The following is a 26,251-nucleotide window of genomic DNA, read 5'->3' on the forward strand; positions in this document are numbered from 1 at the left end:
TGGTGATGGAGATACATACAGTACTACTGCTGTTGGTTAGACTGTATGTGTACCTCTTTCGCCGAGGTGCAGAAGATGCTGAAGTGTGTGTGTATCTCGAAGCCACTGCTAGGCTGCACCTGACAGGTTATCCCTTGGGGGCTGGGGCTAGTGGACAGGAACAGCTGAGTCCGCCCCAGTACTGCATCGTGGGAGTCTGAGTTCAGTAACAGGAAACACGGACACGCACTTTGATTAACAGATAAAGGGAGTGAGACATTTATTAAAAAGCAATCAGTTAATCAATACAGTAGTGAATTGATCCATCCATCTCTCATTATCGTACAGCATCTGAGATTCAGAGGGCAGACACGACATCTGGACCTTACTCACTAGCTGTGACCTCCAACATGTATCTGCTTCCAGCTCTCAGTGTGAAAGGTCTGAACGTGATGAGAGCAGAGGAGATTCCTAGAGGCAAAAACAACAGGTGATCAGGTACAACAACGTACAGTCAATCTATCAAAACAATTCAATGTATATTTGAATTAGTTGATTTGAGACTGGAAAACTGCTGTGCACGTACACAGTTTGCACAATGCAGTAGTTAAGTGGATTGCGTGCTGATGGATGTTTACCTGTGTATGTGTAGGACTCAAACAGCTCCTGCTCTAACAGTTCTCTGGGCAGGTCTAGTAGTGTGGGGTCAAGGACCACCAGGGAGGGGCTGGAGTCCATCAGGTTACTCCCCTCATCCTCAGCTGATCCTGGGACAGCAGGAGCAGAGTCACCCTCTGAGCTCCCACCACCCACACCTGACGATAGACATACAAGAACACACACAGGCATACACAGTATAAACACAAGCAGTAAACACACACACACAAACACACACAGACACACACACAAACACAGGTGAGCCCTACCTGTTGGTCTGCCCACTGACACTCCCGGGTCTCCCTCCTCTATCCCCAGGAAGGGAACATGATAATCTGCAGGACAGACATTCACAACTAAATCTCTGTGTCGGGGGGCTAGGTTCAGTCTTGTTATATCTGGAGTATTTCTCCTGTCTTATCCGGTGTCCTGTGTGAATTTAAGTATGCTCTCTCGAATTCTTTCTTTCTTTCTTTCTTTCTTTCTTTCTTTCTTTCTTTCTTTCTTTCTTTCTTTCTTTCTTTCTTTCTTTCTTTCTTTCTTTCTTTCTTTCTTTCTTTCTTTCTTTCTTTCTTTCTTTCTTTCTTTCTTTCTTTCTTTCTTTCTTTCTTTCTTTCTCTCTCTCTCTCTCTCTCTCTCTCTCTCTCTCTCTCGGAGGACCTGAGCCCTAGGACCATGCCTCAGGACTACCTGGCCTGATGACTCCTTGCTGTCCCCAGTCCACCTAGCCGTGCTGCTGCTCCAGTTTCAACTGTTCTGCCTGCGGCTATGGAACCCTGACCTGTTCACCGAACATGCTACCTGTCCCGGACCTGCTGTTTTCAACTCTCTAGAGACAGCAGGAGCGGTAGAGGTACTCTGAATGATCGGCTATGAAAAGCCAACTGACATTTACTCCTGAGGTGCTGAGCTGTTGCACCCTCGACAACCACTGTGATTATTATTATTTGACCCTGCTGGTCATCTATGAACATTTGAACATCTTGGCCATGTTCTGTTATAATCTCCACCCGGCACAGGCAATAGAGGATTGGCCTCCCCTCATAGCCTGGTTCCTCTCTAGGTTTCTTCCTAGGTTCTGGCCTTTCTAGGGAGTTTTTCCTAGCCACCGTGCTTCTACACCTGCATTGCTTGCTGTTTGGGATTTTAGGCTGGGTTTCTGTATATCACTTTGAGATATTAGCTGATGTAAGAAGGGCTTTATAAATACATTTGATTTGATTTGATTACCAGTGAAGTTATATGTGCCTGTCTGATTGCCTGATGGTTCTAGTGTTCCATTGGGGTCCCAGCTTGTCTCTGCTGTGGAGGGATCTGAAACAAAAAAGCAACATGTTTCATCTAGGACTTTTCAATGTCCCTTAGTTGTGGGTGTAAAATGGTTTGCTACTTTAATCTACTGTGTGTCAATAATAGCAGTAACTCTTAACTGACCTGATCCGGGGAAGGGTCCTAACACTCCACCACTGACTGACTGTCCAGGAAAGGAGCCCTCAACTGCAACACAAAGAGGACAGAACTAAGAGAAGTGTAAAGATGTAAATATATCCATCCATCTATTCATTTATTCCCTTTATCTTCCTTACCAGGACGTCCACTCACATCTCCACTCTCCAGGACGGGGAAAGGGAAGTCGTAGTCATTGGGAAAATCGGGATCGATGGGGAATTCCTCGATGATGTCACTCTGGCCAAGGGGGGCAGAGTAAAGGATGCTGCCATCGCGTAAGGTAACTACAGGGTACTCTGAGATGAGGTAAGGGGGCCCACCGGGGTCAAAACCTCCCAAGTCTGAAATAAAATAAAATTTACACCAACATATTTCAGAGCTACGAAACCTATCAAAGAAAAGCAGTCGGCAGAAGATAATATGTTTTATTGTGTGACTCTTAACCCTTACCTGGCTCAGGTGTATCAGGAGTGAAGCTGATTGGAGCAGAGATGGGCTCGGGGGAGGAGTTTGGTGAAGGGTTGGCCAAAACACCGTGGTTTGGTAAAGAGAGAAATGGAGGGCTGTAGTTTGGTGTTTGGTTGTTCCCAGCTGCGCTATTGATTCTCTGAAGTTCTACTGAACCCTGTGACCTCTGTTTCTGGGGGCGACCACCAGGTGATGGAGAAGAGAGGGGGAAGGGGGGCAACGGGGTGAAGGGAGGCAGGGGGACTGGGTCGGGAGTTGTGGGGGTCGTAGTTTGTATCTCAGTATGGCTGGTCACGTTTGATGACATCAGACTGGTCACCAAGCTGGCTGGGATTGATGTCATATTTGAGGATATCTCTGTGGATGAGGACATCACGTTGGCTGTGGTTGAGGGTGTGTGCGGGGGTGATGATGGAGGGGTGAGAGTCAGGGCTGGAGGCAGGGGAAAGGTAGGGCCACTAATGATGTTGGAGGGAATACTCAGATCCACACTGTGGCAGAAGGGAACTTGAAAGAGAGGACACAGAGGTTAACATACACACACTATAACACCCCACTCATCCCTCTCAACACATTATTACACACAGATACACTCTACTGTATAGGAGTAGTGTAGGGCCTGTGTCACTCCCATTCATTTGGAATTCAGGCCTTTAGAGTTCTTATTATACACGTAGCTGGATCTACACATCAGAAGGACTGGTCTACAGACCTATCCTTCTGTAGTCTGTATGGTGAGGGATCTATGTCTTACCGTCTGTGTCCACCTTACTGGAGGAGTCGACCAGGTAGAGAGTCCAGGTGTAGCTGATGGTTCTGGGGGAGGGGCCACAGCTATCACACACTGCTCTGACTGAGAACGACTGGTCCCAGTTCACTACGTCCCCCTGGCACTGGTAACAATACACTGACACTCTCCTAGAGAGAGAGAGAGAGAGAGAGAGAGAGAGAGAGAGAGAGAGAGAGAGAGAGAGAAGGTCAAGACATAATAATACTTCTAGAAACATGGTGTCATGGTGATATAGATACTCAACGTCCTTCAGGCTATCATTAAAACATAAAACAGGACAGGGACTCACTGAGCCAGATCAAAAAGCGTAACACCCAGTGTATGCTTCTCCCTCAGATTAATCTCACTATATTTGGAACCAGGGGCTCATAACCCCCATATGTAAAAAATAAAAATAAAAAAAGGTAACAAATTAGATCCTAATAGCTATAGGGGAATGTGTGTCACTAGTAACATGGGGAAACTGTTCTGCTGTATTCTCAATGACAGAATACAAACCTTCCTAAGACAATATAACGCTCTCAGCAAAAAAACAAATTGCCATTTCTATCCAAACACAGAATAACAGACCAAATACACACAATACACACAGTAATACACCAGCATGTTCATCAGAAAAGTAGAGGAAAAGTATTTGTTGATTTTAAGAATGCTTTTGATTCCATATGGCATGATGGATTATATTACAAAAGCCTCCAAAGCGGCGTTGGGGATAAATTATACGACATCATCAAATCTATTTACTTGAACAACACACGTAGTATTAAACAGAACAATAAAATAACATCGTTTTTTCACTCGGGGGAGGGGTGAGACACAGGTGTGGTTTAAGTCCAAACATGTTCAACGTCTACATCAACAAACTAGCAATGTTGTTGGACCGATCTGCAGCCCCTGGACACCGTCAAAGATGAAGAGGTCAGATTCCTGCTCAACGCAAGTGACTTTGTCCTCCTGTCACCAACAGATCAAGGTCTTCAGGAACAACTTCACATTCTTTAGGAATACAACATCAACTGGGCAATCAACATTCAGAAAACTAGTCATGATTTTCCAGAAGAAGACCAGGAATCAGAGCAGCAGACACTCCTCCAAATGAAGAAATACCATGGTTGAACATGCCCAACGGTACAACTACCTGGGACAAAAAATCTGTGCCATTCTGAGCTGAACCCTGAAGAGACTCCCATTTGTCATCTGTTAAAAACACTAAACAACCCTACTCTCCAAACACACAGGGAAATCAATCAAGTTGCTACAGAAATTAAAACCTCCTATTTGAAAAATTGGTACAGACTAAACTAAATTGCTATTTGACTCTCAAAACAGAATACAAATTGGCAGAATATCTGTACTCTGTCAGAGATCCAAAACAGAGACAGATCCAGACCAAATACAGGCCCAGCGACCACCAATTGGCTACAGAAAAAGGGAAACACAAAAAGACTTGGCTACCTAAAGGGGAGTGTCTATGTGGTCACTGCACGACAGGGGAGGTAGAGACAGAGATGCACCATTTCCTCTACTGTGAGAAAAACTCCCAAATAAGATCATATTTTTAAAGAAAATATCTCAATCAATTCCCATCTTCTATGCATTTATTAATGACATGAAACTTGGAATTATTCTGGGTGAGGGAGAAACAGCAAATATTACTGCCAGATATGCATATGATTGCTATAGAGAGACCTTTTTTTAACTAGACAAGTCAGTTAAGATTTTTATTTTATTTACAATGACGGCCTACCCCGGCCAAACCCTAACGACACTGGGCCAATTGTGCACCACCCTATGGGACCCCCAATCAGCTGGTTGTGATACAGCTTGGAATTGATTCAGGGTCTGTAGTGACGCCTCTAGCACTGAGATGCAGTGTGCCTTAGACCTCTGCACCACACGCTGAAGTATTTACATTGTATATAACTTACTGGTAATACAGAGTGGAACCAGAAGATTACACAATACAACAGCTGTGGTGTTGTACCTGTATACATGATTATATGTACTAGTATTATTATTACTACTGAAATTAATTGTATTTCATTATCCTTATTGCATTGTACTGTATTTACTGAAATGCTGTACCACTATACTGCTTTGGCAATATCTACAAATTGTATTTCATGCCAGTAAAGAAATCTGAATTTGAATTTGAATTAGAGCGACAGAGAGAGAGAGAGAGAGAGAGAAGACAGTGAGAGAGAAGACGGAGTGAGAGAGAGAGAGTAAGAGAGAAAGAGAGGAGAGAAGAGAGATGGATTATCAGTGTGTATCAGTCAAATCAATAAATTGATGAGATACATGAAGTTCTTTCATTGATAAACAGTAAAACAGATATGTATGAAAACACCCTCAAATAAAAGCTGACATTCTGTACCGCCACCTCCTCACAAACGTTATATCTCAAATCTAAGATGCTAGCTAAGCACTTCACTGTCCAAATACATATGGAGGGGAGTGTACAAAAAGTAAAGTAACATCAAAGTGTTCCCCACCTGAGCAGGCTGGGTGTGACCGTGATGAAGGTGTCAGCTGTAGATGAGCGTTCTCCACTCTGGACCGTGAGCATGAACCTGAACTGGTCAAAGTCCCGTTTCAGGAACCACACTGGAAACACGATCACAGAGAAGGAGGTGGGCACATATTGGTCGAAACAGGAGCTGTCGATGGCACTGATTGGCTTACAGGTCCAGCTATAGCTGTAAGGGGGAGGGATTTAGTAACAGTAGAAAGGGTCCGTTTCATTAAATGGCCAATCCCAAAACAACCTCTAAGAGCAGTAGGGCTGGCCAACCTGTCTCCTGGAGAACGGGTGTGTATGTAGGCTTTTGTAAGCTACTGACAGACTGACAGCCAGTGTTACTGCTGTAGTTACCTGAGGTGGTTCATGGGGTAGTCGGGGTCATAGGAGTGTTGTCCGTTTAGGGAGATAATGCTGCTGTTTCTGCTGCTGAGGAACACGTTGGTGCCTCCATGGATGAAGGAGACCAGAGGACTGGGCACCACCTCCACACATACACTGTAATTACTGTACACCACACTGCCCACGATCTGGACCTACACACAACCACAGGACAACGTTATGATAACATAATTATAAAAACTATACTATTTTGCCAGGTTTTCAATGAAAAGGGCTAGCAACATACATATTGACAACATATAGTATTACAGAAAAACAGAATGTGTTTTGACTCCACTCACCTTGGCTATAGCGGTGTAGATACCATAGTGTAGGAAGTGGCTGGGTAGGGTGATGCTCTGTCTGTCTGTGTGAACAGGAGGTAGAGGTACAGGCAGGCCTGTAGAGTTATACAGAGACCAGTTGTACTCCAGACCCTGGAACACATCACACTGGACCTCTGCCTCATACGTCACCCCCAGACCCACTGGCTCATACCTCCGTGCCTGGAGAGGAGAGGAGAGGGAATCTGGGGTCAGTCTGAATATGACCCTGTGTCTGTCAGTCCAAATCCTTATGCCAACAGGTCCAAACCTTCAGTCTCTCAGTAACACTCTGACCTGTATCTTGAGTGGTCCCATGTTTTTAACAGCTGGAGGTTTACAGGGGCGGTCGACCACAAACATCTGTGCGGTCAGGGAGGCAGAGCTGACCAGGTTAGACACGGTCACCTCAACTGTGAACTCTCCTGTCCTGCATGGGGAACAGTCACACACTTTGCCATGTTATGTCACCGTCTGTCACATTCACCAAGACTGCAATCAGTTCACAATCAAGTGCAGGAGCAACACCATTGATTGGGTAGGACAATTATAGACTGCACCTTTAATAGAAGTTTCTAGAAGGTTCCATCTGACCTGTGGAATACATGCTGTTCTGTGTTCCCTCCCGTCCTGGAGGTTCCGTCTCCAAAGCTCCAGGAGTAGGAAAGGTTGGTTCCAGAGTTGACCCTACAGGTGAAGCTGGTGGTGTGGTTCAGAACCACAGACGGCTGGAGGAGCAATCTGTTAGGACGCACAGCTCTCTGGACCAGGACAGGATGCACCTCGGAGGTGAAGGAGCTCAGCCCGTTGGAGGCTACCACCACCACACTGTACCTGGGAGGACAGGAAGGAGTAGACTAGATTTGTAAACCTGACAACTCTATAGGGTGTATTTGTTCTGGAAATATCAAACATGTGTGTGACCATGTGCCTACTGATTATGACTAATCACTGATTAATTGTGTTCATCAAAGAGATGAGTGAGAACCTGTCAGGTGTGTGGTATGTCTTTTTTAAGGAGCGTGACGTGGTCCGAAGGGGTCGGGAATCTCCAAAGTGCCAGAGGAATTCCACAGGGTCCGGTTCTTCTGTCCGGGCCCGGAATGTTATATCAGTGTTTGTGGCATACGCCTGTTTCTCTGTGTGGATACTCACAGCTGGGAAAGACAAATGACATACGGGAAATAAATATTACATTTCATGAATGAATGATTTCAGAACGTACAGTACCTGTTTCTGACATAGATAGGACGTCATATGTCATACGCACATTGCATCCGGTGCAGCACAGAGACGGGGACACAGTGGCTCACACTCCCCACTTTGTTCTCAGCCAACACACACACCTCAAACGCACCCACAGACAGGAACACGTGGGACACTACAGCACCTGGAGACACACACACACAGATAAATCACACATAATTATATTCACACACACACAGATAAAGCACACAGAATTATATTCACACACAGATAAAGCATACAGAATTATATTCACACATAGATTCCAAACTGATTTGAAACAAATTTGGAAATGGATGAATTGTGATGTTATTCAGTATTTTCCATAATCCATTTTGTCTGGTCTGTAAGTATGAGAACCTGTTATCACATCCAAGCCTGGTTTATACCTGCATTGACATAGGTGGTCTGGTCTCCCATACTCCAGGTGTATGAGACGTTAGTTCCCTGTTCTAACAGAGCCTCAAAGAGAACCACCTGGTTCTTATGAACCACACTTGAGTGGGCAGAGAGGTCTAGACCCGCTGGAACCTTCTCTACATAGAACACACGTTCCGTAGCCATACTTCTGTAGAACTCATTATAGGCCCACACTCTGATCTGGAACACTCCCTCTGGGAATGCAATAAAGATTCAACAGTTAGACAAATATCAACTATTACGTTGTGTCCAAAATGTCTTCATGCCGAATTTCAGGAGAATGTAAGGTATTGTTTTTATTTTTATTTCCATTTGCAAACATAATTACTTGTTTACCTTTAGTGAACTGGTGATATGTGGATGCAGTCTTTCCCAGCGAATGAGAGACACCGTTCACATATGAAGTTGGCAACCCGTCTCCGAAGTCAAAAACAAAATGGGCGCTGTGGGAGAAGGAGTGTCCTCTGAACAGGAGGAGGGGCGTGGCGTAGGTCCCAACAGCCTGCAGGTGGAGCGCTGCCCTATCCGACCCAAATGGGTACTGGACCTGAACTTGACCCACAGGGCCATGAACCCTGACCTCTAGGTGTCGGCTGACTGAGGTGTGGCCCAGGGGACAGTAGGTTGTCACGGTAATGTTATACATCCCTGGAACAACTGCCTGGAGATGAAGGGAGCTCACACTGGTGTTCCTAGGACAGAGGGAGAGATGGACAGATGATGAAGAGATTGAGGGAGTGGTGTGGAGCGAGAGAGAGAGAGAGAAAGACAGACAGACAGAAAAGGGAAAACATAAAACCAAACAGAGAGAGAAACAGTAGGGAGAAAATAAGGTAAAAAAATGACTTTCTGTGACAGTAAATATCTTCAGGGGATAGACTTACCTGTCTGTGTGACTGTGAGTGGTGAATTCTGGGAGAGACACCTGCCACTCAAACACCATGGCCCCGCCTCTGACCACTAAAGCTGTTGCGTTGATGAAGTCAGCTAATCGGATCACGGCAGGTGTGGCCAACACTAAGAGGACGTCACCAATTGGCTCCTCCGTGGTTACCTCATGTGCTAATATCAAAGCTCCTGATTTAGAGGAAGTAAAAGTCAGCTAGAGGGTAGTTACTAGATGACCATGTTAGAGAGGACAGGGTAGTTACTAGATGACCATGTTAGAGAGGACAGGGTAGTTACTAGATGACCATGTTAGAGAGGACAGGGTAGTTACTAGATGACCATGTTAGAGAGGACAGGGTAGTTACTAGATGACCATGTTAGAGAGGACAGGGTAGTTACTAGATGACCATGTTAGAGAGGACAGGGTAGTTACTAGATGACCATGTTAGAGAGGACAGGGTAGTTACTAGATGACCATGTTAGAGAGGACACGGTAGTTACTAGATGGCCATGTTAGAGAGGACAGGGTAGTTACTAGATGACCATGTTAGAGAGGACAGGGTAGTTACTAGATGACCATGTTAGAGAGGACAGGGTAGTTACTAGATGACCATGTTAGAGAGGACAGGGTAGTTACTAGATGACCATGTTAGAGAGGCCAGGGTAGTTACTAGACGACCATGTTAGAGAGGACAGGGTAGTTACTAGATGACCATGTTAGAGGGGACACGGTAGTTACTAGATGACCATGTTAGAGAGGACAGGGTAGTTACTAGATGACCATGTTAGAGAGGACAGGGTAGTTACTAGATGACCATGTTAGAGAGGACAGGGTAGTTACTAGATGACCATGTTGGAGAGGACAGGGTAGTTACTAGATGACCATGTTAGAGAGGACAGGGTAGTTACTAGATGACCATGTTAGAGAGGACAGGGTAGTTACTAGATGACCATGTTAGAGAGGACAGGGTAGTTACTAGATGACCATGTTAGAGAGGACAGGGTAGTTACTAGATGACCATGTTAGAGAGGACAGGGTAGTTACTAGATGACCATGTTAGAGAGGACACGGTAGTTACTGGATGGCCATGTTAGAGAGGACAGGGTAGTTACTAGATGACCATGTTAGAGAGGACAGGGTAGTTACTAGATGACCATGTTAGAGAGGACAGGGTAGTTACTAGACGACCATGTTAGAGAGGACAGGGTAGTTACTAGATGACCATGTTAGATTGGACATGGTAGTTACTAGATGACCATGTTAGAGAGGACAGGGTAGTTACTAGATGACCATGTTAGAGAGGACAGGGTGGTTACTAGATGACCATGTTAGAGAGGACAGGGTAGTTACTAGATGACCATGTTAGAGACGACAGGGTAGTTACTAGATGACCATGTTAGAGAGGACAGGGTAGTTACTAGATGACCATGTTGGAGAGGAGAGGGTAGTTACTAGATGACCATGTTAGAGAGGACAGGGTAGTTACTATATGACCATGTTAGAGAGGACAGGGTAGTTACTAGATGACCATGTTAGAGAGGACAGGGTAGTTACTAGATGACCATGTTAGAGAGGACAGGGTAGTTCCTAGATGGCCATGTTAGAGAGGACAGGGTAGTTACTAGATGACCATGTTAGAGAGGACAGGGTAGTTACTAGATGACCATGTTAGAGAGGACAGGGTAGTTACTAGATGACCATGTTAGAGAGGACAGGGTAGTTACTAGATGGCCATGTTAGAGAGGACAGGGTAGTTACTAGATGACCATGTTAGAGAGGACAGGGTAGTTACTAGATGACCATGTTAGAGAGGACAGGGTAGTTACTAGATGACCATGTTAGAGAGGACAGGGTAGTTACTAGATGACCATGTTAGAGAGGACAGGGTAGTTACTAGATGACCATGTTAGAGAGGACACGGTAGTTACTAGATGACCATGTTAGAGAGGACAGGGTAGTTACTAGATGACCATGTTAGAGAGGACAGGGTAGTTACTAGATGAACATGTTAGAGAGGACAGGGTAGTTACTAGATGACCATGTTAGAGAGGACAGGGTAGTTACTAGATGACCATGTTAGAGAGGACAGGGTAGTTACTAGATGACCATGTTAGAGAGGACAGGGTAGTTACTAGATGACCATGTTAGAGAGGACAGGGTAGTTACTAGATGACCATGTTAGAGAGGACACGGTAGTTACTAGATGACCATGTAGAGAGGACAGGGTAGTTACTAGATGACCATGTTAGAGAGGACAGGGTAGTTACTAGATGACCATGTTAGAGAGGACAGGGTAGTTACTAGATGACCATGTTAGAGAGGACAGGGTAGTTACTAGATGACCATGTTAGAGAGGACAGGGTAGTTACTAGATGATCATGTTAGAGAGGACAGGGTAGTTACTAGATGGCCATGTTAGAGAGGACAGGGTAGTTACTAGATGACCATGTTAGAGAGGACAGGGTAGTTACTAGATGGCCATGTTAGAGAGGACAGGGTAGTTACTAGATGACCATGTTAGAGAGGACAGGGTAGTTACTAGATGACCATGTTAGAGAGGACAGGGTAGTTACTAGATGGCCATGTTAGAGAGGACAGGGTAGTTACTAGATGTCCATGTTAGAGAGGACAGGGTAGTTACTAGATGACCATGTTAGAGAGGACAGGGTAGTTACTAGATGACCATGTTAGAGAGGACAGGGTAGTTACTAGATGACCATGTTAGAGAGGACAGGGTAGTTACTAGATGACCATGTTAGAGAGGACAGGGTAGTTACTAGATGACCATGTTAGAGAGGACACGGTAGTTACTAGATGACCATGTTAGAGAGGACAGGGTAGTTACTAGATGACCATGTTAGAGAGGACAGGGTAGTTACTAGATGACCATGTTAGAGAGGACAGGGTAGTTACTAGATGACCATGTTAGAGAGGACAGGGTAGTAAAAATCCCTTGGCTTCCATCCCCTGTAGTTTCTCCATGTAGTGAGAAGGAGCGAGGATCAGATTATCAGATGTGCTTGAGAGGAATTCCACTAAAACCTTATACAATTCTGATGTTGAAATACAGGTTTAGTTGGACAGCAATCAAGAATGCAGGAATTATTGGAGGGGGAAAGCCAGGTAAGGAACTTTTGAATGTTACTCCAGTCTTGGCAGTTTCTAATGTTACTCTGCCCCAGCCTTAGCAGGTTCTAATGTTACTCTGTGCCAGCCTTAGCAGTTTCTAATGTTACTCTGCCCCAGCCTTAGCAGTTTCTAATGTTACTCTGCCCCAGCCTTAGCAGTTTCTAATGTTACTCTGCCCCAGTCTTAGCAGTTTCTAATGTTACTCTGCCCCAGCCTTAGCCATTTCTAATGTTACTCTGCCCCAGCCTTAGCAGTTTCTAATGTTACTCTGCCCCAGTCTTGGCAGTTTCTAATGTTACTCTGCCCCAGTCTTGGCAGTTTCTAATGTTACTCTGCCCCAGTCTTGGCAGTTTCTAATGTTACTCTGCCCCAGTCTTAGCAGTTTCTAATGTTACTCTGCCCCAGTCTTGGCAGTTTCTAATGTTACTCTGCCCCAGTCTTAGCAGTCTCTAATGTTACTCTGCCCCAGTCTTAGCAGTTTCTAATATTACTCTGCCCCAGTCTTGGCAGTTTCTAATGTTACTCTGCCTAAGTATTGGCAGTTTCTAATGTTACTCTGCCTAAGTATTGGCAGTTTCTAATGTTACTCTGCCTAAGTATTGGCAGTGTCTTTCTGTTCAGGCACACCATCTTAAAACAGTTGAAAAGCTTTAAACATTCGCACAAACATAGACATATTATCGTGAATCAGAGTAAAGTACTTGAGAATGACATTTTTCCTTACCATTTACCTTGGTACTGAGGGCTAGGCTCGGCCAGGTGACAGGTGGTAGAGTTATATCCATGGTGACCGTGTGTGACCACTTTCTGACCAGCTGAACACACACGTTCACGGACCTGTTCTCAGAGGAGACTAGGTTCTCAGCTCTGACCTTAACCTCAGTGGTCCCAGTACAGTCAAACAACAAACCCACGGTCACCTCCTCCCCTGCTGTGTAGCTGTTGTTCTGGTACAGCACGGATGTGTTCGTTAACACCACCACAGACATGTTCGACCCTGTTGTGATGGTGAACAACGCTGCGGTCAGACAGTTGACCGTGACTACTCTTGGTATGTTCAACAAAAATTCTCCGACTGGATCTTGGACCAGGAAGTGTGTGTGGAAGCCAACCCAGCTGATTGGGTTGAAGGCTTTGACCGTGACCAGATAGGTCCCTGCGATCACGAATGTCATGGTCACGGTCCAGCCCTCAGTGATCCTGTTGAGCACAGTAGTGTTGCCCCTAGCAACTGTCCAAAGCACCTTAGAACCCATGCGGTCAGCCTGGCTGGTGACCACGAGGTTGAGTTCTGACCGTGACGGAACCACAGCGCTCCACGTTCCAGCCGGCCAGAGGGTGCGTATGCGGTCGTACACCACCAGGGGGCAAGGGAGACAGGCGGAGAGTAGCGGCACAGCAGAATCAGAGAGGGAGAAGACTGTGGCTGAGAGGGTATACTGTCCCACGGTGGAGGGGAGGGGGTAGTGCAGGTGGAACTGGAGGTGGCAGCTGGTCTGGCCATAGGAGGAGCAGAGGTGCAGGGGGCTTGAGAGCTGGGGGTAGGAGGACAGGGAGAGGGTGTGGGTGAATTGGAGGGACACGGTGTGATCATCATTGTCATGACCATGGGTTTGGTTGTGGTTGAGTTCAAGCGCTAGGGTAAAGTTGTAGAAGTGGTCAAGTTCATGACTGTGGGTTTGGTTTTGATTGAGGTTGTGATCTTCTGTTTGGTCATGGTTTTGATTGTTTTCATGGTCAGCATCGTCATGATTGAAGGTTTGGTTGAGGTTGTGGACATGGTCTTGGTTGACGCTGTGTTTTCCCTGGTAGGTCAGTGTGAGGTTGAGCATTAGGCTCTGTCTCTGCGTGGTGTAGAGCTGCAGGTCCACAGAAATGTTCTGACCAGCAGCCAGATGGTACCCAGACCGACTCTCCAGAGTCAAATCACACACAACACGCCTCACCACCGCCTGTACACAGAGAAAGAGCACCCCTATTACAAGTGGAGTCTGAAGAAATCAGGTAGATCTATCAAACTGAATGTGTTACTCAATCCACCTGTAAAATGTTAACAGACTGTTTATAAGTTAGTGCTTATAGTGGCAGACTACTCACAATATGGATGGTTTTCTCAGTCCAGCCATATTTATTGGAAGCATTGACCTTGACAGTGTGAATCCCCTCAGTTTTAAACAGTTGGCTCTGAAAATACGGAATAGAGTCCAATTGTCATGATAACATAACAGTGAACGAAAAGTTTTGACCCCTAGAAAAGCACAAGTCATATGTGGTGTAAATCTCTCACCACAGTGCTGCTCAGACAATCAGAATCAGGAAGGCAGTCTATCTTTACATCCCTCCTCTTCCCCTCCTCTTCCTCTTCCTTTTCATTATCACTGATGAATCTCCAGTGGAACTGCACCCTGATTCCAGCTCCTACATATGCCTGGAGGGTGAGGGTATCACCCAGGTAGGCCTTCTCCAGAGCCCGGGATAGGGTGTCCTGGGCTGGGTAGGGCAGGCAGGAGGGGGTACCCCCTTGCCCCTGGACCAGGCTGACCTCCAACCCCTCTGGAGAGGGACGCAAGACGGAGAGATAGAGGGAGGAGAAGAGCTGGGAGAGGAGGTTGGAGACTGAGATCTCTAGAGAGAGAGGGAGAGGGGAGATTGTGAGATGTATCATTTCTTATTCCCATTAATAAAAAATAAAACATCTATTTGTTTTTGACATACTCATTTGGTATGTTCCAGGGTTTTCCAGCATCCAATCAGAGGAGAAGGTGAAGAAGCCATCGTCCTGGACGATGACGCTGTGTGAACTTTGACCTTTGTGGGCCTTCCCACTGAATTGAACATCCACAGATGATAGGTTCTCTCCTTTCAGGCCATATATCCCTGACAACCATACAACAGTCCAATCACAAACAACAAACAACACATCAACTAAATCTGTCAATTATGAGGTTATTCATATGTAATTAACATTTTACACTCTAACTTCTATAAAACCAGGTAAATAGTGGATTGATAAAACGTTTAACTAACCTGTAGGCTGAGTCGGAGGAGCCGCCAGGTATCCAGAAACCTCCAAGAGGAAAGGCTTCCCAGAATGCACTGTGTCAGTCAGTACTTCCAGGCTGACATTCCGGATGTAAGGCCCCAGTGTTCTGTATACAGCCAACATGTCCTTCCCATCTCCACACGGCAGACAGACAGAGTCACAACACCTGCAGACAGATAGGGTATACATACAGTAGGTATCAGAGATGTTTGAATTAACATACAGTACCCAGCGGCCTAGTCAATAGTTTTGTATGTAAAAATAGGAGACAATGAATCTAAACTTCTCCTGGGTATATTCAAGTTTCAAGTTTCAAGTATAATTGACATCATGTAATATAAATTTTACTCACTAGGGCTCTCACAATCAAAACAGGATAAAATATATATCTCACCACCCTGTAGAGTTGTTTTGTGGAACTGTGTCTGACTCCCCTTTAGTAGAGATGTCTGGACACTCCCTGGCCACAAGCCCTTCCATCCCATTATACCCACAGTAACACGTCTCCCCCGACAACGCTGCCACATCGTACCTGCAACATACAGGAAAAAATCATTACAGGTTTAGTTGTCTGATTACTTTTAAATCTCTCTAGCTCTCTCACGCTCCCTCGTTCTCTTTCTCTGTCTCCCTCTCTCTCTATCTGAAGAAAGTCTGTGGTTTAGGAATGTGTAGACATGCCTTACAGATGCTTTGTCTTCCCTTCATACAGGACACCATGCCTGCTTAGTGAAAAGGTAACTCAAAAACATCTTAAACAGCATTGGTAGAAAGGGGATGTTTCTATGTATCCACATCAAGGATGCATGTCATGTGCATCACAAGAGGTGTTTTTAATTTGTTATGTTTCTATCAAACATTACACAGTTTGTGAATCTTTTTTTTTTTAAGTAGGCTTTATTTTCTGTGGTGATATAAAAGTACAATAACTCCCTCTCTTACCCGCCATCCAGACAGCCCTGTGAGCAGGTGATGGGGTGGAGTCCTCGACAATCCGGGGCTTTAGACAGACCACTGGCCGGTCCAGCAGAACTGTTGTTATAACACCCCACAAACCACTGCAACACTGTGTTACAGAATAACAGGCAAGACACAAAAGGTAAGATTGTTTATTTGATCCAATTGGTTTACTTTAAGTGGTTGTGTAGGCTAGTCAATTATATTAAAATTACTTACATAAATGAATGCAATTTAAAACACTTAGGCCTGTAACAACTACACAAATGGTCATTCTTTGACAAAAATTGTTTAGTAAAACACCAGGCGTTTTATTGCAAAATAATCTAGGTGAATGAATCACTTGTTTTCCGTGTTAGTGGCCTGTCGTTTGGATTAATTGTATAGACGACAGCTGGGCTGTTTTTATTGCCTTAGGCCTTATTGTAAAAAGCGTTTAAAAATGCCTACCTTTTCCTGAAATGGTTTCAATAGCTCCGTTGACAACAAACGCGTAAATGCAAACTATAAACGTTTGTGTGCATAAGAAATGCATTTTCCATTTGTCTGCCTTCGTTGATGGATCTGCGTCAGATCGGGCGGACTGGCTGCAGTAAAATAGATGCAGCGAGATGGAGATGAAGGACTGAAGAGGCTGTAGCTAAAAGTTAAAGGTGGGCGTGTTTTCACGTTAATAAGAAATGAGAACAGGTAACAGCTGCAACCCTGAACCCACTGTATGCGGAGTGAGAAACAGAATACACACTGGTGTGAGAAAATGTATGAAAGAGTGAACCGAACGATTTCACTAAGGAAGAGAGAAAGCATCCCTTTGTACGATCATTTACAATTCTCTTAACCGGAAGCAGATTGCAGAGAATGCGCACGTGCACACACACTTTTATAATTAGCATTCCTGCAACTGGCAGTCAACCTTCACACAATCATCTATAGTCATAATTAGACTACATTGCCCTGCAGTCATTGCAAGTCAATACCTGCCACTACACAGGCCTTCATGTGCATGCCACATCTGGTCAGCAGGGTTGTTAGCGTCATTATGGTATTAATAAGCCTATGAACGATATTGGCTTACTAAATTGCAGGATATAGGTCCCTTCATGCACCATGCAAGCACTGTGTAATAGGATTGTAAAAGCCAGTAGTTGTCCTCATGTACTCTAGCCATGTTGCATGGTGGACTGTGCTTGTTGAGTTACAGTAATTGTACAGTAACATGGTGCATCTTTATGCACAGGCCAGAATCTGTATTGCCTTCAGAAAGTATTCACACCCTTTGACCTTTTACATATTTTGTTGTGTAACAAAGTGGGATTCAAATGTATTTAATTGTCGCTTTTGGTCAATGATCTACACAAACACGAATAAGAATGTAAGAAAAATAAAACTCTAATATATCTTGATTAGATCAGTATTCACCCTCCTGGCCTCCCGAGTGGCACAGTGGTCTAAGGCACTGCATTGCAATGCTTGAGGTGACACTACAGACCTGGGTTTGATCCCAGGCTGTGTTACAGCTGACCGGGAGACCGGTGAGGCAGCGCACAATGTTGCCCGGGTTAGGGGAGGGTTTGGCCGGCAGGGATTTCCTTGTCCCATCGCTCTCTAATGAGTCCTTGTGGCGGGGCGGGCGCCTGCAATCTGACTTCGGTCACCAGCTGGATGTTGTTTCCTCCGACGCATTGGTGCGGTTGGCTTCCGAGCTAAGCGAGCAGTATGTCAAGAAGCAGTGTGGCTTGATAGGGTCGTGTTTCAGAGGACGCATGGCTCTCAACCTTCACCTCTCCTGAGTCCGTAGGGGAGTTGCAGCGATGGGACAAGACTGTAACTACCAATTGGGGAGAAAAAGTGGTAAAATTACAAAACAATAATGTATTCACTCTCCTGAGACAATACAGATTTGGCAGCATTACAGCTTGCACACCTGGATTGTACAATTTTTGCCCACTATTCTTTAAAAAAGTATTCTTCAAACCAGGTAGGCCAGTTGTTGTTTATTGCTAGAAAGACATGTTCAAGTCTTGCCTGCAACTAGGCCACTCAGAAACATTCAATGTTGTCTTGGTAAGCAACTCCAGTGTAGATTTGGCCTTGTGTTTTAGGTTATTGTCCTGCTGAAAGGTGAATTCATCTCCCAGTGCCTGTTTTTTTCCACCTTTATTTAACCAGGTAGGCCAGTTGAGAACACCTTTAATTAACCAGGTAGGCCAGTTGAGAACACCTTTAATTAACCAGGTAGGCCAGTTGAGAACAAGTTTTCATTTACAACTGCATCTGTTGGAAAGAAGACTTTTCCTCTATACTTTTGCCTGTGCTTAGCGCTATTAACTACAATGTTGTTGATCCATCCTCAGTTTTCTCATATCACAACCATTAAACTCTGGTGAAATCCCTGAGCAGTTTCCTTCCTCTAAGGCAACAGAGTTAGGAAGGATGCCTGTATCTTTGTAGTGACTGGGTGTATTGATACACCATCCAAAGCCTAATGAATCATTTCACCATGCTCAAAGGGATTTTCAGCATCTGCTTATTTTTTTATTTATATATTTTTTAAAGATTCTACCAATTTATTTTGGTGAGGCATTGAAAAACCTCCCTGGTCCTTTTGGTTAAATCTGTACTTAAATCTGTGCTCAATTGAGGGATATTACAGATAATTGTATGTGTGAGGTACAGAGATGAGGTAGTCATTCAAAAATTATGTTAACCACTATTATTGAACATCGAATGATTCCACGCAAATTATTATGTGACTTGTTAAGCACATTTTTACTCTGGAACTTATATAGACTTGCCATAACAAAGGGGTTGAATACTTATTGACTCAAGACATTTCAGATTTTCATTTTATTAATTTCAAAAATGTTATACAGACAAAATTCCACTTTGACATTATGGGGTATTGTGTGTAGATCAGTGACACAAATTCAGGCTGCAACAAAACAAAATCTGGATAAAGTTATAGGGTGTGAATATTTTCTGAAGGCACTTTACAGCCTTAAGCACATCTTATTGCAGCCTTTAACCCTGGTGAGGCTAATAGGCCTGAATAATATAGGCCTTCCTGATTTTGTTAAGAATAATGACAAAGTGAGGGTGATTATCACACACACTGTGGGGATTCACGCCTGCCCAGGTGATGTCTCTCTCTCTCTCTCTCTCAGTTTGTGTGTGTGTGTGTGCGTGTGCGTGTGTGCGTGTGCGCGTGTGCGTGTGTGTGTGTGTGCTTGAAATTAAAAGTGCTTCTCTGTGAACATTAAATCCTTCTTTGTTTATCTCAAATGTTAAGATGACTGGAAATTAATAGATTACCCAATAAAATAAATATATTACTCACACGCCCTATCGAATGTTGCAAGAAATGTATAAACAAATTGTCCTTCCATATGGATGAACGTTCCAACCCCCCTTGAAAATCATAAAACGAAAACATGTTTTTGTATTTTAAATGAAAGTTAGATTTCTAAATTAGCAGACAACCTAGGTCTGAATTAGCAGACCGCCTTTCAGTCTAAAAAAGAAAATGAATTACATGAGAGCATTGTAGCGTCAGAAGATTTGTAGCCTAACGTAGTTTATATGATTTATTCAGTGTGTGAATTCCTTGGTTATTTTTGCTTCACTTTTTTTCTCTCCCGTTTATGGGCTTTAAAAATGCAACCATTATGCTAAGGAAAATGTCTCTATTTATCCTAGCCGGTATAAGAAGTCGATTATGAATTAATTAAACGATTTAGTGAGACAAAAAAGCAATAACACATTTAAATATACATTTCGACAGACTTTATTAATTCTGAATTGTGCTCCAGAGAACTCGCATTGAGTCTTCTCCTCTCTCTAGTCTGAGAGGCTGCAGTGAACCTTGGATTCTGAACCATTGATTCGACGGGCCATTTCAATTCAATCCAAATTGACATCTTACCCAACCCAACAGCAGCTCTTTTCATTATATTCTATACCCAAGTTTGTTTGTTTTTTTATACAAATTTTTCTGGTGGTCCTGTAATAAGGCTCCTCACCCATACACGTCAATAGCAGACTCATTGTTTTATTTTAACTTTAACTCAGAAAGTCAGTTAAGAACAAATTCTTATTTTCAATGACGGCCTAGGAACAGTGGGTTGTTCAGGGGCAGAAGGACATATTTTTACCTTGTCACCTCGGGGATTCGATCTCGCGACCTTCCGCTTACTAGTCTAAGGAGAATGCGGGCCGCCAGGGAGCAGCAGAGTGCTGCTTACAACTTCTATGGGTCTGTGCGGTAGCCTACAACAACCGCAGAGGCAGATGTCAACAACATTCTGTCTGTATGATTAAAAATGTGCCCGAATATTTCTGATTAATCTAAATTAATTTGTTGACATTCAACTGAGTACTAGTTTATAAGATGAGGTCCAACAAAGGAATCGTTAGGAAGACATTATATTAATGAAGACGATCCATGTACAGGTCATAGTTCGTTCTAGGAAACATTATTTTATGGAGGAAATACTGAATATGGAAATAACAATGCAGAGTTCGTATCTAAAATTGAGTACATCTTTATTTTCACTGTCCTGTTTTAATTAAAAATATTTATGGTGTTAGGCTTGTTATGTTTAATTTACTATAACGTTTATTTTATTTTTTGAAAGACCTGCATGCTGGATGAAAAGCAATAATGCACACAACATTACATTTCCAGTGGAAATAATCATATATCCTATAAATATCAAATAAACCTATGAATATTAGCTGCATATACAATGGTTCAATACTAATAAGTGACTTGCATACAGAGTACACTGTTGAGCAAGTTAATGATGCAATTCCTCTTAACAAATGCTAACACAGACCTACACAGCTATGACAATGCATATACAGTCCATATGATAATGTACTGGCCATTGAGACAAAGACAGACAACATAATCACTGCAATAATAAGAGATTGTTTTATATAGGTCTGCTGTCCTCATATTCATGGTCGGGGGTGAAATCGTCATAGATCGTAATAGAGGTATGTGAGCCCGTAACCCCCAGTAAGCTGGGCTAAGACCCTCAAACAGGCTGGTACTTCTCTACCCGCGCCAGCAGAGTCTCTGAGTAGCCAGGGGAGTAGTACCTACAGCAAGAGAACAGAGGACACATTTAGGGTTCACTTGGGGCTGAGGAAATGCCTGGTAGTAGAAACATGCTAGATGAATATGATGTTTTTGTGTGAGATGTGTGTGTGTGTGTGTTTGTGTGTGTGTGTGTGTGTGTATGTGTGTGTGTGTGTGTGTGTGTGTGTGTGTGTGTGTGTGTGTGTGTGTGTGTGTGTGTGTGTGTGTGTGTGTGTGTGTGTGTGTGTGTGTGTGTGTGTGTGTGTGTGTGTGTACCTGACTATCTCCTCAGGGTAACAGTTGTTGATAGAGTTGATGTACTCCTGCAGGGCAGATCCAGGATCAGCCTTAATTTCCTGAACCTTCTTCAGGCCTCCGCTGGTTACAAACAGACGACGAGCCTTGCTGTCATGGGGCAGCACCTGGAGAGGGGGAGAGAAGGGGAGAGGGGAGGATACAAGGAATACAATGCACTGGATTTTGAAACCCTGGGCTGTCTGAACCAAACTTTCATGGCTGGTTTCCCAGACAGAGATTAAATCAAGTCTTGCACTTATAAACTACTGATGAAAATTATGTTTCTCAAACATGTTTTAAAAAATGTCCTCAACTTATATGTATTAAAACATTCTGATTTACAAGTTGAAAAGAGTATTAGGCTGTGTGGGGCCCTTGCAGAATATTTTCTGTGATACCTACTAGTCTGAAGAGGCCTATGTAAATAAGTGTTGATAAATGCGCCCCCACCTTGCTGAACTGGCAGACAACATGTTTCAGGATGTTGCTGGGAGCTTCGTAGAGCAGGGGCTCCAGAGCAGGCAGGTAGGTACACTTCTGTAGGATGCTCTTCAGAGCCTTCTTAGCCTGGGGTACAGAAGGAGGGAGGGGAGATGTCAGGATTCAAGATAATAGAGAATACGTTATGGTCTTACTTTCTGCAGCTCTTATGACCCTCAGAATTGTTCAGTAAGATCTTCAGTACCATCCCTGCCTACTACACAGGTTTTGTGTAACCTGTGACAACATTGACCTATGACACCTTACCTTGACCTGCAGGTCCTCTGAGCTGTCCGTGTCCATGTAGAGGGCCAGCAGCTTGGGCAGGACGTTAGCTGTGGACACGGCCCTAGCATGCTCCGGGGTGTGGCGGCCGATCTGGCCAAACGCCCACGCTGTGGCCGCCTTGATGTGCTCCTCTGGCTCCTCAGACAGACAGATGGCCAGCTGGGGCACCCCCTACTGGGCCGGAGGAGCAACAACAACCAGGGAGGACAGGAGGAGGCGAGAGGTTATGAAGGAGAGGGAAGGAGGGAGGAGGAGAGCGGTTAGGAAGGAGAGGGAAGGAGGGAAGAGAGAGGTTATGAAGGAGAGGCAGGGAGCAAGAGCAAACACCTCGTAGACAGTGCACACACAAATACACACACCTTGGAGACATGCACAGTGCACACACACCTTAGAAACATGCACAGTGCACACACACACCTTAGAGACATGCACAGTGCACACACACACCTTGGAGACATGCACAGTGCACACACACCTTAGAGACATGCACAGTGCACACACACACCTTAGACACGATGACGGCCATGGCAAGGTTTTCAGAGTGAGCGGCCACATATCCAAGCATCATGATCCCAGGTAACCGCACGTTACCACGGCTATCACCCAGATAGTCAATCACCGCCGCCACACCACCCGCATTCACGATCATCAGAGACAGCTATACACACACACACACACATTCAGGCGAGGGTAGGGATACAGGTGAGAATATGTTTTGGTACCTCTTGTGTGTGGTGTTTGGTGTAGATTAATGTGTGCTTTGAAGTGTGGTGTGTGTATCATCTGTGTACCTCTGATGTTTGGTGTGTGTGTGTACCTCAGGTGTGTGTTTGGTGATCTCTCTCATCAGTGTGGTAACATTCTTCCTGACGTACTCATCTGGGTCTCGGAGGCAGGCCAGGACAGCAGGGAAGATCTCTGCCTCCACCACCATCTCAGCCAGGTCCACCGAGTGCTTACTGATCTGACTCAGGGCAGAGAACACCTGCCTCTGAATGGAGGGGGGAGGACATGGGGAGGGAGAGGAATTGAAGAAGATGAGAGGGAGGAAAGAAAGAGAGTGGGATGCAGGGTTTTAGAGACGACTGTAACATCTAACCTAATCTCGTTTATGTCTTTCCACATGACATACATTTAATCTGCAAACCTGTCTAGGTAGGCCTTATTTTGTCTCAGTGTTCCTGCCCGCTCACCTTCAGTTTGGCATCAGGGTTGAGGATCATCTGGGCCAGGTGTGCGATGGCGCCGGTGTCGACCACAGTCTGAGCCAGCTCAGGGGAGTGCTTGGCGATGTCGCTGAGGGCCGAGGCAGCGATGCGTTTCAGGGCCACCTCTGGTTCCTGGATACACAGCACCAGCAGAGGAACGGCCCCCGCATCCACTACCGCCTGAGACAGGTCTACATACAGAAAGGGGAGGGGTGTTACTGTGTGTGTGTGTGCGTGTGTGTGTATGCGCGTGTACTATATCCTTACGTGCATTGTGGCGTGCAATGTATCCCAGAGCCCAAGCAGCAGCCTCCTTGACCCCAGGGTCAAACTCTTCCAGAGAGATGACCAGAGCGTCCAGCGCTCCACAGTCCACCACGGCCTGGGCCAGAGCAGGGCTGTGCTTGGCCACCGCACGCAGGACAAACGCTGCTGCCTTCTTATAGAACCTCTACACACACACACGCACACAAACACACCGATGGGAGAATAAGATATTTAATGCACATTTAGCAGATGCTCTTTAGCAAGAGTATACATTCAGAGCAGTGGCCAAGCACCCAGATCCCTGTGAGAAGGTAGATACAAGATAGAGAGTGAGGCCCTGCTGTGGTGTGAAAGGTGCTTTAGGCTCTGCAGTGGCCCCCTTCCCAGGGGAGAATGCCAACACACTCTCAGTGTCAGGGACAACATTCAGCATGGTGAATGAGGGAGGGTATGTAGGTGTACACAAACACATACACAGACAGAGACATACGTTCTGCTCGGTCAGGGAGTAGACGAGCTGTGGGAGGATGTCTCCCTTGACGACGGCCTCTGCCAGGTCGTCATTGTAGTTGGCCAGTCGTCCTAGAGCCAGAGCAGTTGTCTGCTGGATGGTAGGAACCACGTCTAGCAGTAAAGGCCTCAGCAGGGACATCACACCTAGAGGAGGGACAGGTACAGTAGGGAAGGACTTGTGTCGTGTTATAACAGATAACATGAGCTATAGAAATGTGATCAGAAGCACATCAATGAAAGTCACCTGAAAGAGGATATTGGTTTAGAGAGAAATGGGTACTGTAGGCGACCCAAGTCCCAACTTACCAGCATTTTGTAAAGTTTCAATGTTTTGTGGTCTTGTGGCAAGCTCAGCAATAGTCTGCACAAACTGTGTCCTTGATTTCTGATACTGCTCAAACACTAAAAAATAGATCCATTAATATTTCAACAACTGAGTCATCATGTTCTTCAAGTTTTGCCTGGCACTGCTTGGGGTTCAATCAAAACAGTCTTGAAAACAGTCGTGAAAACATGCAACTTCGAATGATCTTACCTTGTAAAACCTGTCGTTGACTCATGATTACAATTAGATTTTTTTTTTAAAGAACTCCACTTTTCTAATAAATGTCTAATAAATATGTGAGTTTTCCATGAAAAGCAGCAGTAAACAGTGCAGTGCAGCATCTAACTCCCGCAGCCTCAAGTTTGGGTTAGCATGTTACTGTTGCCGTAGCAACAAACCGGAAGCAAAAACTGGTTGCGTCACTGAGCTGTAACGAGATACACGTCTCTTAGCCCTCACAATAGGAGTCGTTGTCCACAAAGCGTCACGGAGGGCTGTCTAGCTCCCGCCTTTCCTTTCTTTGGATGAGTGAATTACATCTCATTATTGTAAATCTTGTTTTGAATATTCGATTATATTTGTTGACGTCAACCGCCTGTATTCAATGGAGAGAGAGAGATGATATGCTACAAGTCTAGACATGAATATGCATACTCTAATGGCTGCGTTTCAAACTCATTAAAAGACACCCTCCTCCACTTACCTTATGCCCTTGGGGGAATCCCCGCGGCCATCTTTGTCGTGGGTCGAAATGATTAGCCAAGCAAGGGAAGTTGACAAAGTAAGCCCTTCAGCCCTCGTTTTTGGTCGAATTTGTGAGTGTACAATTATGTTCCAGTGAAGGGAAATCTTTAATGTTACAGCATACAATGACATTCTAGATGATTCTGTGCTTCCAACTTTGTGGCAACAGTTTGGGGAAGGTCCTTTCCTGTTACAGCATGACAATAGCCCCGTACCCAAAGCAAGGTCCATACAGAAATGGTTTGTCGAGATCGGTGTGGAAGAACTTGACTGGCCTGCACAAAGCCCTGATCTCAACTCCATCGAACATCTTTGGGATTAATTGGAATGCAGACTGTGAACCAGGCCTAACCGCCCAACATCAGTGCCCGACCTCACTAATGCTCTTGTAGCTGAATGGAAGCAAGTCCCTGCAGCAATGTTCCAACATCTAGTGGAAAGCCTCCCCAGAAGAGTGGAGGCTGTTATAGCAGCAAAGGGGGGACCAACTCCATATTAATGCCCATGATTTTGGAATGAGATGTTCCACAAGCAGGTGTCCACATACTTTTGGTCATGTAGTGTATATGTACAGTACCAGTCAATTGTTTGGGCACACCTATTCATTCAAGGGTTTTTCTTTATTTGTATTATTTTCTACTTTGTAGAAAAATAATGAAGACATCCAAACTACGAAATAACATATGGAATCATGTAGTAACCAGATAAGTGTTAAACAAATCAAAATATATTTTAGATTCTTCAAAGTAGCCACCCTTTGCCTTGATGACAGCTTTGCACACTCTTGGCACATCA

General features: G+C 44.7%; 2 protein-coding genes and 1 long non-coding RNA gene across 3 annotated transcripts in view; all 3 read right to left on the reverse strand.

The window, feature by feature from the left end:
- pkd1l1 (polycystin 1 like 1, transient receptor potential channel interacting) overlaps positions 1-14,970 on the reverse strand; it is a 45,082-nt gene extending 30,112 nt beyond the window's left edge. The window contains exons 1-22 of the mRNA XM_031795299.1: positions 14,967-14,970; positions 14,539-14,876; positions 13,162-14,203; positions 12,983-13,066; positions 9,118-9,310; positions 8,570-8,925; positions 8,203-8,427; positions 7,839-7,958; positions 7,557-7,725; positions 7,163-7,402; positions 6,866-6,998; positions 6,548-6,751; positions 6,219-6,400; positions 5,839-6,042; positions 3,308-3,471; positions 2,536-3,060; positions 2,223-2,426; positions 2,071-2,133; positions 906-971; positions 618-794; positions 373-450; positions 54-196 (exon numbers count right to left, since the gene is read on the reverse strand). Coding sequence (XP_031651159.1) covers positions 54-196; positions 373-450; positions 618-794; positions 906-971; positions 2,071-2,133; positions 2,223-2,426; positions 2,536-3,060; positions 3,308-3,471; positions 5,839-6,042; positions 6,219-6,400; positions 6,548-6,751; positions 6,866-6,998; positions 7,163-7,402; positions 7,557-7,725; positions 7,839-7,958; positions 8,203-8,427; positions 8,570-8,925; positions 9,118-9,310; positions 12,983-13,066; positions 13,162-14,203; positions 14,539-14,876; positions 14,967-14,970 — 4,914 coding nt within the window. The remainder of the gene's footprint in view (positions 1-53; positions 197-372; positions 451-617; positions 795-905; positions 972-2,070; positions 2,134-2,222; positions 2,427-2,535; positions 3,061-3,307; positions 3,472-5,838; positions 6,043-6,218; positions 6,401-6,547; positions 6,752-6,865; positions 6,999-7,162; positions 7,403-7,556; positions 7,726-7,838; positions 7,959-8,202; positions 8,428-8,569; positions 8,926-9,117; positions 9,311-12,982; positions 13,067-13,161; positions 14,204-14,538; positions 14,877-14,966) is intronic.
- Positions 1,867-2,416, reverse strand: LOC116354839 (uncharacterized). The gene is made up of 3 exons (XR_004204075.1): positions 2,223-2,416; positions 2,071-2,133; positions 1,867-1,950 (listed from the first exon to the last, which is right to left on the reverse strand). It is a non-coding gene; the product is annotated as an uncharacterized LOC116354839 (long non-coding RNA).
- A 5,806-nt stretch (positions 14,971-20,776) lies between the features above and the next one.
- On the reverse strand, positions 20,777-25,108 carry spag6 (sperm associated antigen 6). Its single transcript, XM_020507492.2, has 11 exons — positions 24,923-25,108; positions 24,694-24,789; positions 24,365-24,531; positions 23,875-24,058; positions 23,593-23,798; positions 23,217-23,390; positions 22,905-23,057; positions 22,379-22,570; positions 22,082-22,198; positions 21,611-21,756; positions 20,777-21,354 (listed from the first exon to the last, which is right to left on the reverse strand). Exons 1-11 carry the CDS (start codon positions 24,945-24,947, stop codon positions 21,291-21,293), a joined length of 1,524 nt encoding a protein of 507 aa, XP_020363081.1. The 5' UTR covers positions 24,948-25,108; the 3' UTR covers positions 20,777-21,290.
- Between the last annotated feature and the right edge of the window lie 1,143 nt (positions 25,109-26,251).

Source organism: Oncorhynchus kisutch, linkage group LG18, assembly GCF_002021735.2.
Source record: "Oncorhynchus kisutch isolate 150728-3 linkage group LG18, Okis_V2, whole genome shotgun sequence".
NCBI lineage: Eukaryota > Metazoa > Chordata > Actinopteri > Salmoniformes > Salmonidae > Oncorhynchus > Oncorhynchus kisutch.